This window comes from Haliotis rubra, unplaced genomic scaffold (genome assembly GCF_003918875.1).
Source record: "Haliotis rubra isolate DU_JTF1 unplaced genomic scaffold, ASM391887v1 Scf199, whole genome shotgun sequence".
Classification (NCBI taxonomy): Eukaryota; Metazoa; Mollusca; class Gastropoda; order Lepetellida; family Haliotidae; genus Haliotis; species Haliotis rubra.
In genome coordinates this window covers 1,159,163-1,184,867 of record NW_025765991.1, presented here as the reverse complement: position 1 = coordinate 1,184,867, position 25,705 = coordinate 1,159,163, and the positions used below count along the sequence as shown (strand labels likewise).

Here is a 25,705-nt window from a genome sequence, read left to right as displayed (position 1 = left end):
CTGTACTGATGTGTATCATTGAATTCTCTGTACTGATGTGTATCATTGAATTCTCTGTAATAATGTGTATCATTGAAATCTCTGTACTGATGTGTATCATTGAATTCTCTGTACTGATGTGTATCATTGAATTCTCTGTACTAATGTGTATCATTGAATTCTCTTTCCCTTTTGACACTAATCGGATTCAGGGAAAACTGGAGACATATGGCAACTCTGCTGAAGCAATGTCCTGCGTGCATCCCGGGTACCATGTTGTTCGACTCCCATTGCTCGCGGTGCCTTAGGTTTGCAATCTGTTGATTAACAGGTATCAGGAACACAGACTTCTGACACTATCATGACTATGAGCTATACAGAAGAGCCTTCACATTTTCCATAGGATTCTCTTTTTTTTTCCATTTTGATGTTACAATTTCCATTACAGCACCTCTATGTTCTTCAATTGAAAGTATTTTACGTGTACAGTGAGTAGTGTTGATGTAAATACATAATGTGTACATTACCTCTTATATATATAGTACACATATATACAAAATACATGTAGTTACAGTCAGTCAGTTATAGTATTTCGAAAAAGTAAATGGAAGGATGACCAGAAAGAATGAAAACTTGCATAGTTACAATTAGAAAAGGCAATAAATTTTGAGATTTCATAATATTTTAATACTTCTTTTTGAAACCATATAAAATTTATACAACATATATTTGATTATTACTATCACCACATTAAGAGGATTATTATGTTTACCTTTAAATCCAAATAATATATGTTCTTCACTTCAGTGAATTTTACTTTCCATGTATCCTTCAATCCATTCAGTAAATTTTGTCCAAATTTCTATTGCATACTGACAATTACAAAGCACATGTGCTATAGTTTCAGCTGGATCTTTACACAATGAACATGCTGGTGACTTAACATAGCCAATCTTATATAAATAACAATTAGTGCTGAGAATATTATGTAAAATCTTAAACTGAAACCATCTTAAGGATTCCATAGGATTCTTGGTGGGTTCGAGTAGACAGCTCTCTCTGAGAGAAGTCCTGTGCGCGGATAAGGCTGTGTGCAGAAAGTCGAAGGGCTCTGAGAACATAGCTAATCTGACTGTGCCTGGTTACACCTTCTTTGCTGCAGTCTATATTTTGATCTAAAAATGCTACCAAGGCACTTGTAAAATCGCCTTGCCTTCCAGCGACATAAGAAGCAAAGTTGACTTTGGATGGAATATAGAGAGTTGACTTTGTAGAGCTGATCTTCTGTTGATCCTCTGGATGGTTGATACTTTTAAATACATTACTGGAATAAGTAAATGTTTATTGTTCTTAATAATAGCAGGTCTAGATAAAGTTGTGTTTCTGCTGTCAATAATAAATGTATTTTATACATTCTTTAACACACTTCCTGTTCATCTTAACAGAGGGGCAGTAGGGTAGCCTCGTGGTTAAAGCGTTCGCTCCTTACGCTGAATGGGTACAATGTGTGAAGCCCATCTGTGGTGTCCCCTGCCGTGATATTGCTGGAATATTGCTAATAGCGGTGTAAAACCACACTCTCTCACCCACTCTTAACAGAATCTGTGTTTGCAGTTTCTCCGTTTCTTCGCTTTAAATGTGTTCTCTAAGTAGAATGTACCACTCGGTGCTAAATCTTGTGTCTCCGCTGTCTATATGACACAATGCTATGTTAATTACCAGCATACATATAACTGTAAACAATTTCGAGGAGGCTAAATTTGCCGTGTTGTCAACCATTAATATGAATTTATACACATTAATAGTAACATATAAACATTTGGATGTTCAGCATAGCCTATTACGAACGAGAAATAATCATTTGCAATCTTGATGGCATTTACAAAACGTTTAACAAAAGCGAACATCGTGATTTTTCCTGAAAAATTCAAATTTACATGCCAGGAATACATATGCCAACGGTCATTGGGAGGATCATTGCTATCCCCGGAACGCCAACGTCCGGTGTTACAGCTCTCCCCGACATGGAACTAAATGCCACCGAACCCGTAACCAGCATCCTGGTCATGGTCAGCTCAGAGATCACGATGGGACGCGACAAATGGCGGCCCTGCCATATTTCCTCCGACATGCACTAATCGCGTTTCATCATGTGCACAAATGCCAAAATGGTTTGTAGATGTCTCTTTGATATTCTCGTTTAAACAGGGAGATAACAAAGTTAAACAACGGCATAATTTGCGTTACGAATCTGACGATGGCCATGAACAACTCACAGAACTCATTCTTTGAGAGGTTTCAGGTTCAATTGTCTGGAGTCTCCACAATATTATTTTGAAAAGGTTCCCACGTTTTTATTTTTTTATATTCATAAATATGGCCCACCTGGTATATGCGATTCGACATGGTGCAACACGTAATTATTTGTGTAATTATCGACGACCATGGGTGTTTCATAGTTCTTTTTGATTGAGTGTAAATTAATCAAATCAATTACGAACCCTCGTTACATGTCTCACCAACACCCACACAGGTCACTGAATTTGCGACACCATGCACTAATGTTGTTATAATTGTTAACACCGGGTGTCTATTGACTTACTATATATGCCCTATCAATGGTGTCAACTGGGGTCCAGCACATGGACAGTGTTCATTTAGAACAGATTTCTGAACTTGCTTCACATTACCATACTATGTAAACCATTATTCCCGGATTCAAAGAGAGAAGAAATGATGTACTGAATTTCATTTTTATTTCACCTAAGAATACATATATTCTAGAAAAGTAACAAACATTGTACCTTCTCTCGCTGGTCTGAAACCAAAATTGAATTACAATTACCAATTACATAAATTTATTGCTACTCTCACTGCAAATACGACACTTTTGTTACATTTTGGTCGTCTTGCCACAATCTATTTACTTAGATAATGACTGCAATGTGACTTGCTATGTAATACAACACTTATGATGACCTGTTAAACGTGTATATAATGACGTACCCAGATCAAAAAGAAATAAAAGTGAAAAAAAGAAAGAAAGTACTATGTAAAGTGAAAACATTGTCGTACATGCTTCAGATAAACACTTAGTACTTCACAGTCCAGATTATCCCAGCGCCAGGAGGCTGCAGTTGTTCTGCCTTGGTCATTTCATGTATACTGTCGGCAAGATAAAGGCAGGAAACGGTGGCATTTTTTGTTGGAGATGCGCTTCATGGAGACAAAAAACATGAGAACTACCAGCTATATTCCTACGCAAGAAGGAGTGCACTTCTTTTCGGTCCACGCCCGGCTATGACATCAACATATTTGGGTTGACAAAGCAAAGTATATAGGCGTTCTCATGAATTTGCACCATTCAGAATATGTTCATTTCATGTTTCAGTTTGAACAGAAAGTTATAAATATTACAGATACTGTCGGCCTTTCGTTGTGTTTTGCATGGTTGTGGGAAAAACCATATTAACATGACACGTTAAAACTTAAAAAAACAGGTATATTTTTAAGTACATTTGGAGTGGTCGTTACAGTAGTCGTCTGGACTTTATCTACATATTAGTAATTGTTGTAGCAGTAGTAGTTGTCGTTACAGTAGTCGTCTGGACTTTATCTACATATTAGTAATTGTTGTAGCAGTAGAAGTTGTCGTTACAGTAGTCGTCTGGATTTTATCTACATATTAGTAATTGATGTAGCTGTTCTAGTTGTCGTTACAGTAGTCGTCTGGACTTTATCTACATATTAGTAATTGTTGTAGCAGTAGAAGTTGTCGTTACAGTAGTCGTCTGGGCTTTATCTACATATTAGTAATTGATGTAGCTGTTCTAGTTGTCGTTACAGTAGTCGTCTGGACTTTATGAATAAGTAATTGTTGTAGCAGTAGAAGTTGTCGTTACAGTAGTCGTCTGGACTTTATCTGCATATTAGTAATTGTTGTAGCAGTACTAGTTGTCGTTACAGTAGTCGGCTTGACTTTATCTATATATTAGTAATTAGTAATTGTTGTAGCAGTAGTAGTTGTCGTTAGGGTAGTCGTCTGGACTTCATCTACATATTAATTATTGTTGTAGCAGTAGTAGTTGTCGTTACAGTAGTCGTCTAGACTTTATGAATAAGTAATTGTTGTAGCAGTAGAAGTTGTCGTTACAGCAGTCGTATAGACTTTATCTACATATTAGTAATAGTTGTAGCAGTAGTAGTTGTCGTTACAATAGTCGTCTGGGCTTTAGGTACATATTAATAATTGTTGTAGCAGTAGTAGTTGTCGTTACAGTAGTCGTCTGGACTTTATCTACATATTAGTAATTGTTGTAGCAGTAGTAGTTGTCGTTACAGTAGTCGTGTCGACTTTATCTTCATATTAGTAATTGTTGTAGCAGTAGTAGTTATCGTTACAGTAGTCGTCTGGATTTTATCTACATATTAGTAATTGAAGTAGCTGTTCTAGTTGTCGTTACAGTAGTCGTCTGGACTTTATCTACATATTAGTGATTGTTGTAGCAGTAGTAGTTGTCGGTACAGTAGTCGTCTGGATTTTATCTAAATATTAGTAATTGATGTAGCTGTTGCAGTTGTTGTTACAGTAGACGTCTGGACTTTAGCTACATATTAGTAATTGTTGTAGCAGTAGTAGTTGTGGTTACAGTAGTCGTCTGGACTTTATCTACATATTAGTAATTGATGTAGCTGTTCTAGTTGTGGTTACAGTAGTCGTCTGGACTTTATCTACATAATATTAATTGTTGTAGCAGTAGTAGTTGTCGTTACAGTAGTCGTCTGGACTTTATCTACATATTGGTAATTGTTGTAGATGTACTAGTTGTCGTTACAGTAGTCGTCTGGATTTTATCTACATATTAGTAATTGATGTAGCTGTTCTAGTTATTGTTACAGTAGTCGTCTGGGCTTTATCTACATATTAGTAATTGTTGTAGCAGTACTACTTGTCGTTACAGTAGTCGTCTGGATTTTATCTACATATTAGTAATTGATGTAGCTGTTCTAGTTGTCGTTACAGTAGTCGTATAGACTTTATCTACATATTAGTAATAGTTGTAGCAGTAGTAGTTGTCGTTACAGTAGTCGTCTCGACCTTATCTACATATTAGTAATTGTTGTAGCAGTAGTAGTTGTCGTTACAGTAGTCGTATAGACTTTATCTACATATTAGTAATTGTTGTAGCAGTAGTAGTTGTCGTTACAGTAGTCGGCTTGACTTTATCAACATATTAGTAATTGTTGTAGCAGTAGTAGTTGTCGTTACAGTAGTCGTATAGACTTTATCTACATATTAGTAATTGTTGTAGCAGTAGTAGTTGTCGTTACAGTAGTCGGCTTGACTTTATCTACATATAAGTCATTATTGTAGCAGTAGTGTTGTCGTTATGTCGTCTGAGCTTTAGGTACATATTTGTAATTGTTGTAGCAGTAGTAGCTGTCGTTACAGTAGTCGTCTGGACTTTATCTACATATTAGTCATTATTGTAGCAGTAGTAGTTGTCGTTACAGTAGTCGTCTCGACCTTATCTACATATTAGTAATTGTTGTAGCAGTAGTAGTTGTCGTTACAGTAGTCGTCTCGACCTTATCTACATATTAGTAATTGTTGTAGCATGAGTAGTTGTCGTTACAGTAGTCGGCTAGACTTTATCTACATATAAGTCATTATTGTAGCAGTAGTGTTGTCGTTATGTCGTCTGAGCTTTAGGTACATATTTGTTATTGTTGTAGCAGTAGTAGCTGTCGTTACAGTAGTCGTCTCGACCTTATCTACATATTAGTAATTGTTGTAGCAGTAGTAGTTGTCGTTACAGTAGTCGTCTCGACTTTATCTACATATTAGTAATTGTTGTAGCAGTAGTAGTTGTCGTTACAGTAGTCGACTAGACTTTATCTACATATTAGTAATAGTTGTAGATGTACTAGTTGTCGTTACAGTAGTCGTCTGGACTTTATCTACATATTAGTAATTGTTGTAGCAGTAGAAGTTGTCGTTACAGTAGTCGTCTGGACGTTATGTATTAGTAATTGTTGTAGCTGTTGTAATGGTCGTTAGGGTAGTCGTCTGAGGGTAATAGCGTGTGTATGTGTGAGCTTGTGAATGTTACCGTGTGTGTTATTATGAAAGTGTTAGGGTGAGAGTGTTAGCGTGTGTGTGTGTTAGTGTATATGTGCGTGCATGTATGCATGTAAGTGTGCGTGCATGTATGCGTGCACCATGACAATGAGAGCTTATCCGCATCCTAAAGTTTATTATGTGTCAGTAGGGTTGTGGTATATTGTTTACAAATTCTTTAAAAAAAACGACAGGTATTATATAAAATAAGTGTGATTTTCTCATGAGTTACCAGTCAGATAGCATGTCCCAGGATCACACAAGACGTGCACCTTATAATTGAGGTCTTTGCACAATCATTAGTAGTAATAAAAATATGTATTAACCTTAAACACTACATCAATTACTTCAATCACTGAGTATATTATCGTCTTTAATAACAGTAATTTGTTATAATTGGGGTATCATAGCACGACGAAAGTTCATCGGTGTCAGAGAGAGTACTGTTCTCATGAACCAATAAGGGCTAACTGTTTGGTTTCAAACAAGCCATGTTGAGCCAATTACAGTCTCGAATCATGCGTAATCACGTGATCCGACAGAGTACGTGTGTGTATATATACACATGTAGTTGTAGGGACATAGTCTCATATTTTTGACAGACGTCCTTGCGAGAACACAACAGACAAAGGTAGGTTGCATCACAGCTTGTCAGTAACCAGCTTCATCATCTAACATAGCCCCACCTAACACATGATTTATAAAATTTAGTTTTCAATTTATCAGATCTTCTTGTAGTTTCAATTAAGATTCCTAATGGGGGACGTTTTGGGTTTTAAAGTTACATTTGGTTGTAATTGTAATGTCATGTTACGACTCGGTTGATGACAGTCCGCCATCGTATGTCATGCATACAGTATGAGCGGAGGGTGCAGAACATGATCACACTGTGTGCAAACACCTGATGCCATCACCGAGTTTCATGGATCCAGTCATATACGTGTTATCTCTGTGTGGTCCTTCTCATGGATCCATTCATATATGTGTTATCTCTGGGTGGTCATTCTCATGGATCCAGTCATATACGTGTTATCTCTGGGTGGTCATTCTCATGGATCCAGTCATATACGTGTTATCACTGTGTGGTCCTTCTCATGGATCCAGTCATATACGTGTTATCTCTGTGTGGTCCTTCTCATGGATCCATTCATATATGTGTTATCTCTGGGTGGTCATTCTCATGGATCCAGTCATATAAGTGTTATCACTGTGTGGTCCTTCTCATGGATCCCGTCATATACGTGTTATCTCTGGGTGGTCCTTCTCATGGATCCAGTCATATAAGTGTTATCACTGTGTGGTCCTTCTCATGGATCCAGTCATATACGTGTTATCACTGTGTGGTCCTTCTCATGGATCCAGTCATATACGTGTTATCACTGTGTGGTCCTAACTGAATCTGTTGGTTACTCGATACATATTCTCTGTCGCTGACGTTTTTTTATTTGCTCAAGGAAAATAGAATTTAGAATTTGCCAATATAGAGCAAGCACATAATGGTATTTCCCATAAAACATACATGTATAACTGTGTTTATGGTGTGACTGTGTAATCTAAATAAGATAAGTATGAAGTATTGGAGTCTGATTTCTAATTTATCTCACTGAGAACATTTGCTGCCCATCAATTCCTGCCGTAAGGAAGTAATGTATTCAGGAATTCTAACATAATCCATACTTTACATGAGGCTGTGATCTCGACTGGGGACTTGCTGTGAGTTCCAGTGGCATTCCAGTTCCATGATGTATTATTATGTCAATACATCCGGGGCCTGACCTTTGCACGTGCAATCCATCAGTGATTATGAACTGGACGATTTGACAATGCAATTGTATAGGAAATAGAAGGGAAAAAGACACTTAATTCACTTAACACTCAAATCAATAACTAAAATATATTAAAACGGGTTGGGGAAATTTAGAGTATCTTCCTCAGGTATACAGAGATTAAATCTTGATAGTGCATATTCAGTTATGGGAGGTGTATCTCTGTCTGGCCTATGGCATGGCTGGTGACGAGGGGAGTAGCCCCATCTCATCATGATGCCCGCTGATTGTCCCTTGACACACACACAATTTGAGACACTGGCTGAACGGAACTAGTCGCTGCAACTCCTCAGAGACTGAAAGAAAATTTTAAGTTCGTAAAGTCAGTAGATAAAACCTCTCTTCATTATCCTAACATTAAAACGCCATGAAACAGATTTCTTAATGTAGTACGGGTCTTGGCGATGGTGGTTAAGTTCGCTCGACAAGATGGTTTCCCGGTGTGAGAGGCCCAGATCAACCCCTGACTGGCTGCCACGTTGTTTGGGCCTGGGTTGAGATCACTCCCCGTTGGATCACAGCAATCAACTCTCGTAGCCCGGAATGAGTCCCGACGGGTCAAATCACTCTATTTAATATTGAAATGTCTGTGTTGGATTGGAAGTTTTGGCGTGTATAGCGTAGCTACCATTATAAAAAAAAGCCCGGGCTTACAGATGAATTTTGCTATGAAAGTTGGGCAAGCACTCAGATACCTAGATATAAAGCTTTGCAACCTATCGGTCTTACACGAAGCAAATGCCGAACTACGCGCCTGGTTTATATATATTGGTTTGAGGTTAGTGCTGTGGAGATGGTTTTGACACGTGTGCCCAACTACTCACTTCTAGACACATGCTTGTGATACAGTCAAGGTTAAACAATGGACATTTCAACAAGGTTTTTTATGATCTATGAAAGGTTGTGACGTATATATTTAGGAAACTGCACATTACTGAACCAGTAATACTTTTGTGTGACCTTTAATGTTTCTGGAGTATTACATTATTATTACCACATGGGAAATAGTTTAGAACAAATGGTGGTTTTCCAAGGGGGCTTGCGTGTTGAGTCGGTAAAAGTGTATTTCCCTTTACACTAAGATTAAATCGACAACCTCGCTGGCCTACTTAGCATCACAATTCCCGCTAATACGTTCTGTAAGAAACGTACATTTTACACATGTGGCAATAACAAGATCGTAGACTGCAAACCAGGGGCTGTATTTATAAAAATTCTTAGAGTGCTTAAGAATTCTTAACTATAAGAATTTCTAAGAATTATTTTAAAATAGGTTTCACGCTTATCTGTAAGAAATTTCTTAAGTCATATTTATAAAACATTTTATTCTTAGTTTTACATAGCACTCTCAGACACTTAAGAATTTTTCTGAACTCAACACAATGGCCGCCATTCAACGCCGACTCTGAGTTTTCCGCCCTAGAAAGGATGTATATACGACGTATACTGACGATGAACTAATCATGAGATTTCGTCTAGACAGTGGTGGCATTCGTTTCGTCACAGATCACATACGGAACGAATTAACCTCCCCAACGAAAAGAAATTTCTCCGTAGACGCCGACATCAAGGTAGCCATTACTCTTTGTTACCTTGCTACGGGTAAAATGCAAATGTGCAATGGTGACGACTTCGGTATCAGTCAGCCTAGTATAAGCAAAATCATCACTGACACCAGAGACGCTATATGCCAGCCTGCTCTAATTAGAAGGTTCATTAAACCCACACAGCGATCGGACATAAAAAGACAACAACGGTAGTTCCACGCTGTCGTGACCGCCTCCGTGGTGTAGTGGTTAGAGCGTCCGCCCGGAGAGCGGAAGGTGGCGGGTTCAATCCCCGACCGCATCATACCAAAAGACGTTAAAATATGGTACTTGTTGGTCCCTGCCTGGCGTTCGGCATTAATGGGTACAACAAGGACTGGTCGGCTCGGAGTCAGTATAATGTGTCTGAGTGGGGTATTCATGCTTCACTGCGGCATGGTATGTCAGTGGGCTAGCACTATAAAACCAGCTTCAGTCTGGGCTAGTACAAGCAGCCGCACATACACATATGCCATCGTCATATGAGCGAAATATTCTCCAGCACGACGTTAAACCCACTTTCACCTCACCTCACCTCCACGCTGTCGCTGGGTTTCCTGGCGTTGTTGGAGTTGTTGATTGCACCCACGTTCGTATAATAGCTCCAAGTGAGCACGAAGTTGAATATGTAAACAGAAAAACTTTCACTCACTCAATGTGCAACTCATATTCGATTCCGAGGACAGGATATGTGATGTCGTCGCAAACTGGCCAGGGGCGACACACGACGCGCTAATCTTGGAAGGAAAGTGGTGTGCGAGTACTTTTTGAGAGGGCAATAATGCCTCATGGTTGTCACCTGTTGGGAGACAGTGGCTATCCATGTGCTGACACCCTTCATCCACCGCAAACTGGCTAATCTATTTGCCGAGGAGAGTTCTGAAAGTCCTTAGTTACGACTAGTAGAATTTATCTGAGAGTTACTCTTAAGACTTAGCTAAAGGTTAGTCTAAGGACGTTTATAGATAACTCTAAGAGTGAACTTTTAACTAAGACCGATTTTAGGAATTCTAAGACCAAAACTACGAAAATTCTAAGAATCTTTATAAATACGGCCCCAGATGTTTCTTGGAGCTATGCTTCATACATTCATTTTAGGAATAAAATGTAAACTTTCTTGCGAACATCTGGTGACTAATTATCTGTGATAGTGTTATATAGCTTTTCCCTCTAAACTGCGGTGAAAAGAATATGCATGTTTCGTGGGAAAATCGAGATTGAGATTATATATTTCTGAAACATTGATTGGTTGTTGGAGACATGACTGTGTTAGTTGAAAGCAAAATTTGGTGTTCCTTAATTGCAGCAATATATATGATTGCAATGTATCGGTTTTGTTTGATATTGACCGGGCTATACATTTCACTCAGAGGTAAACGAATAATAATAATGCATGTCAATGGAGAACAAGAATACTATATACGTTTGGGGACTGATTTGATTCCAAAGATGAGTGATGTGAACTTCAAGTGAGTGAGTGAATGAGTTTAGTTTTACGTCGATTTTAGCAATATTCCAGCAATACCACGGCTGGGGACACCAGAAATGGACTTCATACATTGTACCCATGTTGGGAATCGAACCCGGGTCTTTGGCGTGACAAGCGAAAGCGTTAACCACTATGCTACCCTACCGCCCCCTTCCAGTGAGTGTTTTGATAATAGCAAAGGGGAGTAACCAGGGGCAAGGCTGAAACTACTCTTCAGTGAATTATGAAGGAACAGGGTTGATCCAGATGCACCATGTTTGATTATCTCTTATGCCACCAAAATGTGAAGTCCATTTCTGGTGATGAACGCCATGATATTGCTGAAATATTGCTAATCGCGGCGTAAAATCTACCTCACCCTAATGTGCACGTGGTCAGTCGTGACTACAGTGGTACACTGAAACATCACGACCGTTTGGATATCATTAAACATGACGTCATTATATCAACATTGGCATTTATGTTATAAAACTGTTCCGGTGATTACCCTGTAACAACGCTTAATTGGTGGTTAAGTTCGCTCGAGAAGATGGTTTCCCGGTGTGAGAGGCCCAAATCAACCCCCTGACTGGCTGCCACGTTGTTTGGGTCGGGGTTGAGATCACTCCTCGTTGGATCACAGCAATCAACTCTCGTAGCCCGGAATGAGTCCCGACGGGTCAAATCACTCTCCTTAATATTGAAACGTCTGTTGGATTGGAAGTTTTGGCGTGTATAGCGTAGCTACCATTATAAAAAAAGCCCCGGCTTACAGATGAATTTTGCTATGAAAGTTGGGCAAGCACTCAGATACCTAGATATAAAGCTTTGCAACCTATCGGTCTTACACGAAGCAAATGCCGAACTACGCGCCTGGTTTATATATATTGGTTTGAGGTTAGTGCTGTGGAGATGGTTTTGACACGTGTGCCCAACTACTCACTTCTAGACACATGCTTGTGATACAGTCAAGGTTAAACAATGGACATTTCAACAAGGTTTTTTATGATCTATGAAAGGTTGTGACGTATATATTTAGGAAACTGCACATTACTGAACCAGTAATACTTTTGTGTGACCTTTAATGTTTCTGGAGTATTACATTATTATTACCACATGGGAAATAGTTTAGAACAAATGGTGGTTTTCCAAGGGGGCTTGCGTGTTGAGTCGGTAAAAGTGTATTTCCCTTTACACTAAGATTAAATCGACAACCTCGCTGGCCTACTTAGCATCACAATTCCCGCTAATACGTTCTGTAAGAAACGTACATTTTACACATGTGGCAATAACAAGATCGTAGACTGCAAACCAGGGGCTGTATTTATAAAAATTCTTAGAGTGCTTAAGAATTCTTAACTATAAGAATTTCTAAGAATTATTTTAAAATAGGTTTCACGCTTAACTGTAAGAAATTTCTTAAGTCATATTTATAAAACATTTTATTCTTAGTTTTACATAGCACTCTCAGACACTTAAGAATTTTTCTTAACGCAACAAAATGGCCACCAATCAACGCCGACTCTGAGTTTTCCGCCCTAGAAAGGATGTATATACGACGTATACTGACGATGAACTAATCATGAGATTTCGTCTAGACAGTGGTGGCATTCGTTTCGTCACAGATCACATACGGAACGAATTAACCTCCCCAACGAAAAGAAATTTCTCCGTAGACGCCGACATCAAGGTAGCCATTACTCTTTGTTACCTTGCTACAGGTAAAATGCAAATGTGCAATGGTGACGACTTCGGTATCAGTCAGCCTAGTATAAGCAAAATCATCACTGACACCAGAGACGCTATATGCCAGCTGCTCTAATTAGAAGGTTCATTAAACCCACACAGCGATCGGACATAAAAAGACAACAACGGTAGTTCCACGCTGTCGTGACCGCCTCCGTGGTGTAGTGGTTAGAGCGTCCGCCCGGAGAGCGGAGGGTCGCGGGTTCGATCCCCGACCGCGTCATACCAAAAGACGTTAAAATATGGTACTTGTTGGTCCCTGCCTGGCGCTCGGCATTAATGGGTACCTCAAGGACTGGTCGGCTCGGAGTCAGTATAATGTGTCTGAGTGGGGTATTCATGCTTCACTGCGGCATGGTATCTCAGTGGGCTAGCACTATAAAACCAGCTTCAGTCTGGGCTAGTACAAGCAGCTGCACATACACATATGCACGTCGTCATATGAGCGAAATATTCTCCAGCACGACGTTAAACCCACTTTCACCTCACCTCACCTCCACGCTGTCGCTGGCTTTCCTGGCGTTGTTGGTGTTGTGAAATATTGCTAATCGCGGCGTAAAATCTACCTCATCCTAATGTGCACGTGGTCAGTCGTGACTACAGTGGTACACTGAAACATCACGACCGTTTGGATATCATTAAACATGACGTCACTATATCAACATTGGCATTTATGTTATAAAACTGTTCCGGTGATTACCCTGTAACAACGCTTAATTGCCCGCTTTATTTGACTGAGTTTATCAGCAAGCTTATCCTTAACAACATGGGCGAGGATGTGAATAAACGAGCATCGGTGAATCAGTTGGCATAACGCCACTTTTAATATCTGGACGATATTATAGACCTTAGACAATTGTACCCACACCCCACTTCCCTTGTCCCACAATCCGTACACCCTAAGATTCCAACAATCCGTACACCCTAAGATTCCAACTGTGAACCTCCAGCTCCCAATCAACTCCCCATTCTTAACAATTTAATGGTCCATTGAGGATGCGCCTAAGGCAACTGTCACCCCAACCCCATGTCCCTCTCTCCCCTACTCTCCTTTGTGTTTATCAATTGATACTATATGCGAGGGCGGTGTGGTGGGGGTAGCCTAATGGTTAAAGCGTTCGCTCGTCACGCCGAAGACCGGGTTCGATTCCTCACATGGGTACAATGCGTGAAACCCATATATTGTGAGAAAACTAAACTCACTCAGTCACTATAGGCAAGGGTCATGCCACGCCCTATGTCATTACTCTTACACCCCGTCGTGTTATTGCTGCAGTTTTGCTTTAGGCGACATAACACATCACTCTCTCAATGACTTCCACCTAACACATGTTTATATTGGAATATGTTGGCACAAATTACGTCGTTATGATCAAAGACTAAACCTTTAAAAACACTAGTCTGGCTCAGCGGCGCAACAGTAACACTCACAGTGTTAATGTGTGCTGAGTCCTATTTGAGAGAACATTAGCTATTTCTTTAATGTACAATAATTACCATTTACATAACGCGGGCATGTAATTCCTGCATTAACAGAGGGTGTGGGAGTTTGGGAATGTATGAATAACACCATGTAGCAGTTCTTAAAGGCACAGCAGAGCTGCATTAAGTCTGTTGAAACAAGTGGCCATCCATATTTCAAGCATACATTGTTTTATCAAGATTGTATAGAGCGCCTTTCGACGTACTTAATTTTAGGGTTGTAACTTGTCAGATCCGAGTGAAGCTTTCGAAGAGTTTAATGCTGGACTATGACACGTCATTGACGAAATGTCTTATGCAATTTCCTATTTTCATATTGAACAAACGTTTTGGACAACAACTTCATTTATTTAGGTGTATTTTCTTGTAACTTCTATTCTGTATCGAAACGTCGCACTCACGAAATAAAAGAAGTTGTTATCCAACAAGTTTGTTCCATATAGTACTTCCCAACTTCTGAAAGGCCACTCAAAGAATGTCCTATTTTGACTTGTACTGTTATTGCCTTGTTCGTTCAGATGCCTTTGCATGTTTTTGTGATCGATGCCACCGGATGGGATTTGGTACACTCATCTTTTGGTATTGGTGGTCCATTCGAGTGGCTTTCACAGCAAGTGTACCTATCGCGCCTTATGGCCTCTCTATGGAGACGGGTTGATGTTTGTATTGACGTTTTGTGTTGTGTTTGTTTCTTTGTGTTTGTGGTTGATCTGATTGAGGACGGTTTGTGGTTGAGATTAACGTATTGTGTAGTGACTTGTGTCATGTTTGTATTGACGTCGTTCGCTTTGTGTCACATCGATGACGGAGAGGGTTCGATTCCTGACACGGGTACAATGTGTGAATCCCATTTCTGCCGTGATATTGCTGGAATATGTTGGCGTAACCCCCAACCCACTCACACCCACATTTTAGCTAATTGAGTGAGAAGGGAGATGGATTCCAGTCATTACAACCCTAACTGTGGGAAGCTGGGCGCAGATGTTCACTTATAACCATTAGTCATCGCATCACGTTTGTCTCGTGTTAATGTGTCCGTTCCTGCCAGATGCCGCCTCCCACGTTTCCTTTCGTTGTCACAGAAACCATATAGTAGATATTATATGGTCTCTGGTTTTCAGTCATAGTGTCATTACAATATGTGCCTTCTGATTTTCTTTGGCTCTTTGTTATTAAGTTATGTGTCACTGTGCCCGGTAGGGTCGGGTATTGCAGAGAATTTTCATATTGCAATATATTGCGATGCGGAAGCATATATTGCTATATGTATTGCAATATATTGCAAGGATTATTTTTTTAACAAAAACTACTTATAATCGAGTTAATACTTGATTATAAAGCAAAAACACAACAAAATCACTATGATTGATTAACCTTTTATAAAAACTTTTAATCATGACAAAATAAAAATGTAAGTAACATTTGGCACTAATGAAACAGGGAAAAGAACAATTCAAAAAACGGAAATATCCGAAGATTTCCGAGTGTTACGAAGTTTTCTGAATGCATGTCAAAATACCGGTTTTCGATCAGCGTATCGCAATACGTATCGTTTTCATGTCTGAACCGGTAAATACCGGTAAACCGGTTATATTGCGCAGCCCTAGTGCCCGGCCCACACACGCTATGTTTAAAGCTTCGATGATATAGCTGGAACTGTAGAAGGAGGCAACATTCATTTACTGTGTATATTCTGCGGCTCAATGGTTGTATGCTTAATGCCATTATTTGTTCCACCATCTTAATCTTCTGTACATCCGGTGAGGTGTTAGAATTGTTCTGTAGCAATCCATGATCGTCGTGACAATGAACGAGATCAGACAGTCGTCTAGGTAACTGATGGATATCTAGTCAAGCACTGCATGTCTGGGTTACCCTTCATTGAATGAAACCAACCCAACAATCAATCACGGTTCAATGAAGTACATTGAAAGCATTTAAGCTAGGTATTACCAACGGCTGAAAACAATGAGCGTTGTTATGCTGATAAGAGTGATGACGTTGATGATGCTGGTGTCGGAACAAACGCTCTTTACTCTCCCAAAGCCTCATTCTGCAACGTCCATTAAATCTGGATGATGTACAATCTGGTCGAATAACCTTAATCCATGAAGATGTTACACGTAGCTCCGTCGTCATCACATGGGTTGAATACAACAACACAATCGTTACTGCAATGGTATCTACTATAGTTATATATACATCAAGTATGAGGGCCCATTTGCACCTTACCAGAAAGATTTGGTGAGCAGAGAACAACTTCGACATTCCCAATGTCTGAAGCAGGTAGTGACTCTTCGGCTATTGGAATTAAGTTCCCTGTCCTCTGCTGACCAAACCATACGTGTTAGTCCTGCGCTGGGTCTGGACGTTTGGGCATTTTCTTCTCTCTTTGTACACACAGAAATTCCTCAGTACAGTTCAAAACGGGTGCCTAGATATATTTGAAACTATACTACAATATGCTCTTTGGGACTAAAAAAACAAGTTCTGGATCTACTACAAATCCTGTACAATGTTCAATTCTGTAAATGAATATTAAATACGAGATGAGCGGTGGTTACAGCGTTCATGTCGAAGGCCCGAGTTTGGTACAATGTGCGAAGCTCATGTCGTGAGTCCCTCGTCGTGACGTTGCTGGAACATTGTTGAAAGTGGCCTTATTCACTCACAAGAACGAATACCTCTAAAGTGAGGTGTTACAAGATGTTGTGGGGATGTAAAGCCCACGAAAGAAGGAGAGAGAACACAGAGATCCAGCGTCATGTGTTTATACCACTAAAATACGGAATCAAGCCTTGACACTATGTTGTTACACGGACCACCCGTAACCGGGTCATACCATGTATTGCAACAAAGTGTTTTCTTTCCAGGCACCATCATGAAACAGTCCCTGACAGTAGCCGTCCTGCTCTGCATCCCTTGCCTCATCACATCTTCCTGCATGTTCGGCCGGGCCAAGAAGCAGCCAAACGGTAAGTACCTATTCATTACTCACCGCAATAAACGAATAGAAATGCACGTAGGCTATACTAGAGATCTCCTTTACGTATGAAATGCATGTCCTTTTACCAAATACGCCAAACAGATCCTCCAGGACAAAATCCCTCCATCAAGAACGGAGCGCAATACCTCAACCTCCGATTCAACTTTTGATGGAAGTTGACGAGAAGATTCATATAAAATATAACCTGTATTTGAAATATCATGTTCTTGAAGGAATGTTTACATCCGGCCATATCCTGGATGAAGGAAAACTAAGTTCTATGGATAGTCAACTTCTTTATTGCAATGAGTGCGACGTTTCGGTGTAGGTACTAACACCGTTATCAAGCAAGTAATAGTCAACTTCTTTATTGCAATGAGAGCGACGTTTCGGTGTAGGTACTAACACCGTTATCAAGCAAGTAATAGTCAACTTCTTTATTGCAATGAGAGCGACGTTTCGGTGTAGGTGCTAACACCGTTATCAAGCAAGTAATAGTCAACTTCTTTATTGCAATGAGTGCGACGTTTCGGTGTAGGTACTAACACCGTTATCAAGCAAGTAATAGTCAACTTCTTTATTGCAATGAGTGCGACGTTTCGGTGTAGGTACTAACACCGTTATCAAGCAAGTAATAGTCAACTTCTTTATTGCAATGAGTGCGACGTTTCGGTGTAGGTACTAACACCGTTATCAAGCAAGTAATAGTCAACTTCTTTATTGCAATGAGTGCAACGTTTCGGTGTAGGTACTAACACCGTTATCAAGCAAGTGATCATCCATAGAACTTAGTTGTCCTTCATCTTCACAACTTCTAAAATGCCTCTCAAAGAACATATCCTGGATGTACAGCAATGAGGTTATTACAAACACTGCTCTGCAGTTATGGGTGTTTGAGATTGCTTCCTGGTTATTCTAGTGAATATATACAACATGACGGGAAGGAATCAGCCAATGAAGTGACCGCTTCCGGAAAGACCGTACCAAGGGGACATAACCGCCTATTTGTGTTTGTAGAACTGACGGGAGAACTGGAAACCTACTGCGAGTATGGGGACGTAACATTTGGGGTGAACGAGAACTACCTGGACGAATCAAACTGCCTAAACTGTACCTGCGGCGACTTCGGCATGTCATGCTGCGGGTACGTACTCGCCGACTTCTTTTATGCGCTAAATTTATGCAAACTCACATTGATTGGGTCTCCCTCAGGACTATCTATGCTATCCGTGTGTGAGCGACCGAGTGTGTGAGTGAGTGTGTGAGTCAGCGAGTGAACAGTTGGTTGGGTGAGAGTGTGCATGTGTATAGTTATCGAGTGTGTGTTTTGTTGAGTGAATGTTTCTGTGAGTGAGTGAGAGTGTGCATGTGTATTTATTTTGTGTAGTGTTTGAAAGAGTGAGTTAGTGTTATTTTTTCCAGTCAGTAGCAAACATAGCGGCCAGTTCAGGATTAGGTGGCGACGGCTGGTGGAACGTTTGATCCAGCTCAGCGTCTTATCCCTCGTGTATTGATGTGTATCCCTTACATGTAGTCGTGCCAGAACCACCTAATGATGATACACGTGTTTTCAGCACTATACATCGCTGTGGAGACCCGTAAGGATCCAGGTTACAATTGACTAAGGGGATCGGGTGGACAGGATCGCTCACTTGGCTGACACATGTCATCCTATCCGATTTGCGTAGATCGATGCTCATGCTGTTGATCACTGGATTGTCTAGTCCAGACTCGATTTATTTTATTTACAGACCGTCGCCATTAAGCTGGAATATTGCTGAGTTCGGCGTTAGACAACAAACAACACATTAATTTGTCATGCTGTGACACCCTCAGTTATAATCCGACAATGTGGTTGATAATATGAGCATCAGTTCAGCTGACAGGCGATAATATGTGTGTACATGTGTCACATTTTCTACATACGATGATTAGAAATGGCACAGTTATTTCAATCATCATTAGCTCCACAAACTTGTACCTTGATGCTCAGGACAGACATATCGCTACCCAGCTTGCCTCGAAGCTATTACTCGATGTAACGAATGCTCAGGCCAGACATATCGCTACCCTGCTTGTCTCCAACCTTTTACTAGATGTAGCGAATGATATCGTTAATGCTCATGTTATCTAATATGCCCACTCTGATTATCTCGAAACACGCTATTACTCAGTTTAATTTCAGGGGAAGTGTACACGAAAAATACTTTTTTTCATTATAATTTTAAAATTAATTAATATCAGTGTTTGAAAATATGCACACATTTTACTCATATTGAAAGTAGAACTTTAAATATAAATGTTCAAATTTTATGCAATTTTGAAGCCTTTCTTTTCCGAGCTGAACTGGCCAGAGTCACCATTGTCATTTGTACTGGATGTAAGTCAGGTTGACTTTCATAACTACGCAGTAATTCTCACAACATCAGCTTCAATTTAACAAGGACGTTGAAACTGTCAAAACAATTTCGATTGTTGTTTGTTCCAGATATGGGCGAGCAGCTGGTAAAATGATCGCAGAACCTCCGTGTATGGTGAAGAATATCGGAAAGTGTGGGGTGGCCATTGTCAGAATAGACAACGAAAACATCCCGTGCAAATAATCAGTTAGAATATATTAGTGAGAAATTGACGGCCGTTAACCTTACACTCTTGTACTGGCCCACAACTGGAATAAACCATTGTACAACTATCAAAAACAAACATGTTATTTTTATAATGTTCATGTGAGTGAGTGCATGAGTTGGGATGAACGCACAATTGAACAGTATTCCTGTAAAAGCGTAACGTGGTAGCTTAGGTGACGTATTGCTTATTTCAGACGTTTACCACTGTGGGGAAGTCTACGAGCAATGGTACGGCGCCGATAAACCTACAAACATAACAGAGGCGGGATTCGAACCTACAATCATAGGTTTCATAGCGTGCAGTTCAGGTTTTTACAGCGCATTACACCACTGGGCTTCCCATGTCCCTAAGACGTACACTTCACAGGTTCACGACTAGCTTTACTTTAACTGGAGCGACAAAACCTTTCCATATTCATTCGTAATCTCTTCGAAAAGGAGTGTAGTTTTGAACGCCTACATTAGGCGTGACTAATTGCGAAATATTATCACACCGAGAGTTGGCGTAAAGGTGAATATACACTGCCCCACCTTTAGCATCAGCTACAAACACATGTGGAAACTAATCGTGTTCAACACGGCATCATAATTATAGTACATGTCCAAATTGGGACTTGCAGAGACCACATTCTCAACACACGACTAGACACACACACACACGTGCGCGCATGTACGCACACGCACACGCACACGCACACGCACGGACGCACCCACCAGTTCATGAGATGCCTGGTTAGTGTGTTCATCTGACAACGTTACGGACATGACCGAGCATGTTCGTGAAATTTTAATATCCACTCAAACATACAACTTACAACTTGCAAATGTTCATTAACAAACTTAAATGCCTCGAAATGATATCAGCATCCATATTTCCCGAGATGATAGAAAACAATCTTCTATATGTTTCCTACACAATATTATTCTCTGAGGAAGGAGGGCTATTCCGAAATAGGCCAAAAGTACCAAAATTGTAACTTAAGATAAGTTATTTTCTTGTAATCGGTGTATGTAATAATGAAATACGTGGGAACGTATTGCAACTGGTATTGAAGTATTGTAATAAATGACATGACCTCCAACGATCTTGAAGGACGATAGTCGCAAGATGACGCATCTTGAGTAGTGGGTGATATCTCTATGGTTTGTCTATCGAGTCTGTCCCACTCTTCTTGCAGCGCCTGGCCAAGTTCAGCCAGCTGGTCAGTCACGCTGACGCACACGTCATCCTCTCATATTTCAGACGTGATAAATAGGGTGAAAATCCATTACGGGCCATGGCGATTGTCCATTATGCTGTTAGTGCTAGAAGTTAGCATTGTTTATTAGACAAAAAACTCATCCATATGCATCCCAAACGGTTGTGCTGACAGTACTTTTCTTAAGCAATATGGACTGACGTTCGCCCCCGATACCATAATCGATCCACCGGCAGATCTGACAGATCTCAGGAGGACATTGGCGAGACGTTCATTTCGACGTAGCCTGATAAGACAACGCTAAAAACAGTGTAAAGTGATTCGGGACTAATCTAATTGACGGCAGAAAACATGGCCTTCAAACATGACGATGAGCTGCACTTTCTTACCGTCTGACACGTACTCCAGTACCTTGCGTAATTTCTTTAGCTGTTTGATCCGCCGTTTGAACCATTTCATAGGGCATGGTTTCGGATCAGTCTCCATTCTTAACTTTGTTGTCTACTCACAGAATGTGAAACCTTTATGGCCACTGCACTGTCCGCAATCAGTACAAGCTCCACGTCTATAGTCGTTGCTGGATGATAACACATGTACAAGAAGGACATTATCAAACTGCAACTCGCTCACTTAAAGATAATGACAAACAATGTAACTGTTCCAAGATAGTATGAACTTCATCTAAATTCCAGAAATTAATCCTGACAGCAATTGTTCAAACTTTGTAACGCCACACTCGAGTCTGGACAAGGCAATCCAGTCCTTGATATTATGAACCACGTTGACGTTCACGGCATGTATAACATTGTCTGGCCACCCGGTCTGTTTGGTCGCCTACAGCGTCCTTTTCGAACTCAGAATCCCAATGGTGTTTTCGATAAGTGTTGTTATGATTGAGCAATTGCTGTCAACTGTTAGAAATATATAGACTACATAAAACCTTGGGAACTAGGTTTGGTATTATATATTAACAACATCGAGAGACAAGGAGATTCATTATATATACTTGGACTACATTGCACAAACGACATCCCGACATGTTCTCCCACGAGTAACCAGCACGGACGACACAATTGCAGAATGTAAATCACGCATACCAGAGCGTGATGTGTATTGACACAACACATTGTTTTTTGAGGAGTAACGATGATAGATGAACACCTTCTCTGGAAGACAACTAGAACGCTAACAAATGTCACATCAGTCTCACGGTGGTTCTGGTGATGGTGTAGTTTTAGGGCGACGTGGGCCAATAAAAGGCCTATTTGTGCCCAACACATTGACTTGACTTAATATGAATCATTAGGCTTTATATCGCAGAAAAGAGTCTTTTAGTTATTATTAATATAATATAATTTAATATTAATATTATTAATATTCATTTGAATACACATATGCAGATGAAAATAATGATGGGGAAATAAAAAGACAAAAGGATAACCTCCAAAAAGAGAACCTATCTAAATTACATCATATTTCCCAGATGGTGCATTGAGACATACATGATACTGGGGCCCAAAACTGTAACTAAAGGTACAGCTCTCCTGAGATGTTGTCTTATGTTGTTATGCCAAGGCCATTTAATAAGTATCAGAGGCAAGAGCCACAGAACGGCCCCCATGTTAGGGAACATGAATTAGTGACATTACTCCCCACTCCCCTATCGGACAGGGGATTCTGGCACTGACATCTACAGGTGTGACCCAGATCTGGAGGAAACAGGAACGGGGTGGGTTTTACCTGATAGAAGTTGCTTCAGGAGCCACAGTCATTCGTCCTCATTACTTCCCCTTCCTAGCAAATCTTGCCTGTTGGCGCTCGTTCCAATGACAGGTCACCCTCACTTTCGCGAATATTTATGACCCTGTGTTCCTGTGAAAATGCCCTCTAGGGGCCTACTGTAATGTGACACTTGTTACATTTAGTCAGCGGTAGGATATAGCTGTAGTGTTTCAGTGAAGTTTACACAGCTATAATTCTGTGAGTGAGCGAGTTCGGGGTTTAACACCCTTTAAACATTAGTTGGGGCGGTGGGGTAGCCTAATGGTTAAAGCGTTGGCTCGTCACGCCGAAGACCCGGGTTCGAATCCCTACATGGGCACAATGTGTGAAGCCCACTTCTGGTGTCACCCGCCGTGATGTTGCTGGAATATTGCTAAAAGCGGCGTAAAACCAAACTCAGTCAGTCAGTTTAAACATTAGTTCAGTAATTTGATGGCTGAACGAGGAACGAAATCACAGTTATCCATGCACCATGATAACGGCGGTGTGATGGACCAAGCATCTTCACCGAGATGAGACATGGATTCCAGGATCCAACCAGCAGATCCTGCTACTAAAGGGACATAAGACGAGTTACTCGTCGTCATTTAAAAAGGTTAAACGAAGCAATTTTGTTACATATTACCTTATTTGTTGCTTAGTACCTACCTCAGTGTCAGTGAGTGAGTGAGTTTAGTTTTACGCCGCACTCAGCAATATTCCAGCTATATGGCGGCGGTCTGTAAATAATCGAGTCTGGACCAGACAATCCAGTGATCAACAGGATGAGCATCGATCTGCGCAATTGGGAGTATCAATGCCATGTTTGTCGTAAGAGGCCATCAACGGGGTCGGGTATCATCGTTTCCCAATTGCGTACATCGACGCTCATGCTGTTGATCACTGGAATGTCTGTGCAAGACTCGATTATATTCAGACTGCTTCCATATAGCGCTTTTAGTATACATCTCCTGTCCTGGATTTTCGTAACTACACACATGAAACACAGTATTGCAACAGCCATACAACAGCCATTTATTTGCATATCATATTTAGATTGTATAATTATTTTTTACCCTACGGGCGCACAATACATTGATCATGAATATACTCTGCTACAATCAACCCGTCTACCCGTCATTAGGCATTAAGTAAACTGTTCTTCTCTCAATAACTTTGGATGACTGAACAAGAGACAGATGGTGAAGGTTCTTGACCTGTATTTTGTTTCTGAATTATATCATGGGGCATATCAGCATTACATTCGTTATTGGCTTGTAGGAGTTTTAACTATCATATTTTGTATTTTATCCCCTGTATCCCGGTCACCGACGTGATCGTTAATGCAGTGTGACACGGATATTGTTGTAGCAGTGGTTGTCAGTGGCAGAAGATGGCTGAAACGCTTGTAAAATGTCGAATATTGTACTTGCCAGATACAACAGGATGTTCCCTTTACAGATTCATCAATCAGCTGTGAACACACATTATGTATTGATTGGTTGCAAAGGCTTCGGGAATGTGAATATGATTGCCATCGTACCTACCTGCGTCTTGCTGACTGAAATGACAATTCCTGCAAACTTCCAATCATGTTTTTGATTTAAGAACAAAATACAGGCTTGTTTCAAGACACTAGTATGTACGTATTTCTGCTCCCACTGTGAGATATTGTGGGAGAAATTGTGTTTCGGTATAATTGGGGGATCTATTGTTCATAGTTCTGTTGTCATTTACTGAATTAACAATTTCAGTTTTGTACTTATTCTTATTCGCAGCTTACCTTTGCGTTCTTGGGAATCCCATCGTATCAGTAACCATACTTACTCAGGGGCCCGTTTCATAAAACGATCGTAGCGCTGCGACTATCGTAAGTCTATGTTAAAATATGGTAGTTACTATCACCTTAGCGCTACGACTGTCGTAAGTCTATGTTAAAATATGGTAGTTACTATCACCTTAGCGCTACGACTGTCGTAAGTCTATGTTAAAATATGGTAGTTACTATCACCTTAGCGCTACGACTGTCGTAAGTCTATGTTAAAATATGGTAGTTACTATCACCTTAGCGCTACGACTGTCGTAAGTCTATGTTAAGATATGGTAGTTACTATCACCTTAGTGCTACGATCGCTTTGTGAAACAGGGCCCTGGTTTGTCCACTTATTATTAGCGCCGCAGTTCTCAGGAATCACAAGGTATCAGTAACCATAGTTAATCTGGTCAGACCATTTATAATTAGCGCCGCAGTTACTGCTCATGTTAATGAAGGTAATGGTTGTTGGATGTTTACACAAAGTGGTCCATAATGTCTGCTCGCTCATATTTACAGTCAGCCAGGACGACCTCTCACACGCATTTACATTATCTTTCACGACACAGTACAAGCGCTACAAAGTATCCCTTAATTATGGAGCACTGCCCCCGTAGACTCGGCCAAACAGATACAATAAATCCTAATCGCCGTGTCTTCAGTACTGCGAGCGGAAACGCCATGTGCCTGAACTTCCGTTATGTCCGGTGTTTTGCTGAAGCATAAGAAAACCTTCCCTTACGTCTCTGGTCCACACTGAGGGGACGCTATCTATCACTAGATAATGGACATGGAAATAGGATAATGAGAGGTCACTTGACACAAGATAGGGCGCTGGTTGTGAACGCTCATCACTCCATACCAGACGGTGTCGATGCAAACTGTGTCATATGAAATTGAAACCACCGTGTTGTAATCATAAGCCCCTGATACTGATCATATATCTCACTCAGTATCTTTGGAATTTTGTTTATGGTTGAAAATGAAACAATGTCAACCACTGGCCAGACATCTTATTATCCATTTAAAGCTGAATACATTTTGTTGCGTTATGAGGTGGGATCATTTATTTCAGACGGAACATGTCCATGGTTCACCGGTTCTTCTTAAT

At 40.4% G+C, this 25,705-nt stretch overlaps 1 protein-coding gene across 1 annotated transcript; it reads left to right on the top strand.

Moving 5' to 3' along the window:
* The first annotated feature begins 6,632 nt into the window (after window positions 1-6,632).
* On the top strand, window positions 6,633-19,897 carry LOC124275133. The gene is made up of 4 exons (XM_046710623.1): window positions 6,633-6,731; window positions 17,082-17,183; window positions 18,212-18,338; window positions 19,683-19,897. Exons 2-4 carry the CDS (start codon window positions 17,090-17,092, stop codon window positions 19,795-19,797), a joined length of 336 nt encoding a protein of 111 aa, XP_046566579.1. The 5' UTR covers window positions 6,633-6,731; window positions 17,082-17,089; the 3' UTR covers window positions 19,798-19,897.
* The last annotated feature ends 5,808 nt before the right edge of the window (window positions 19,898-25,705 follow it).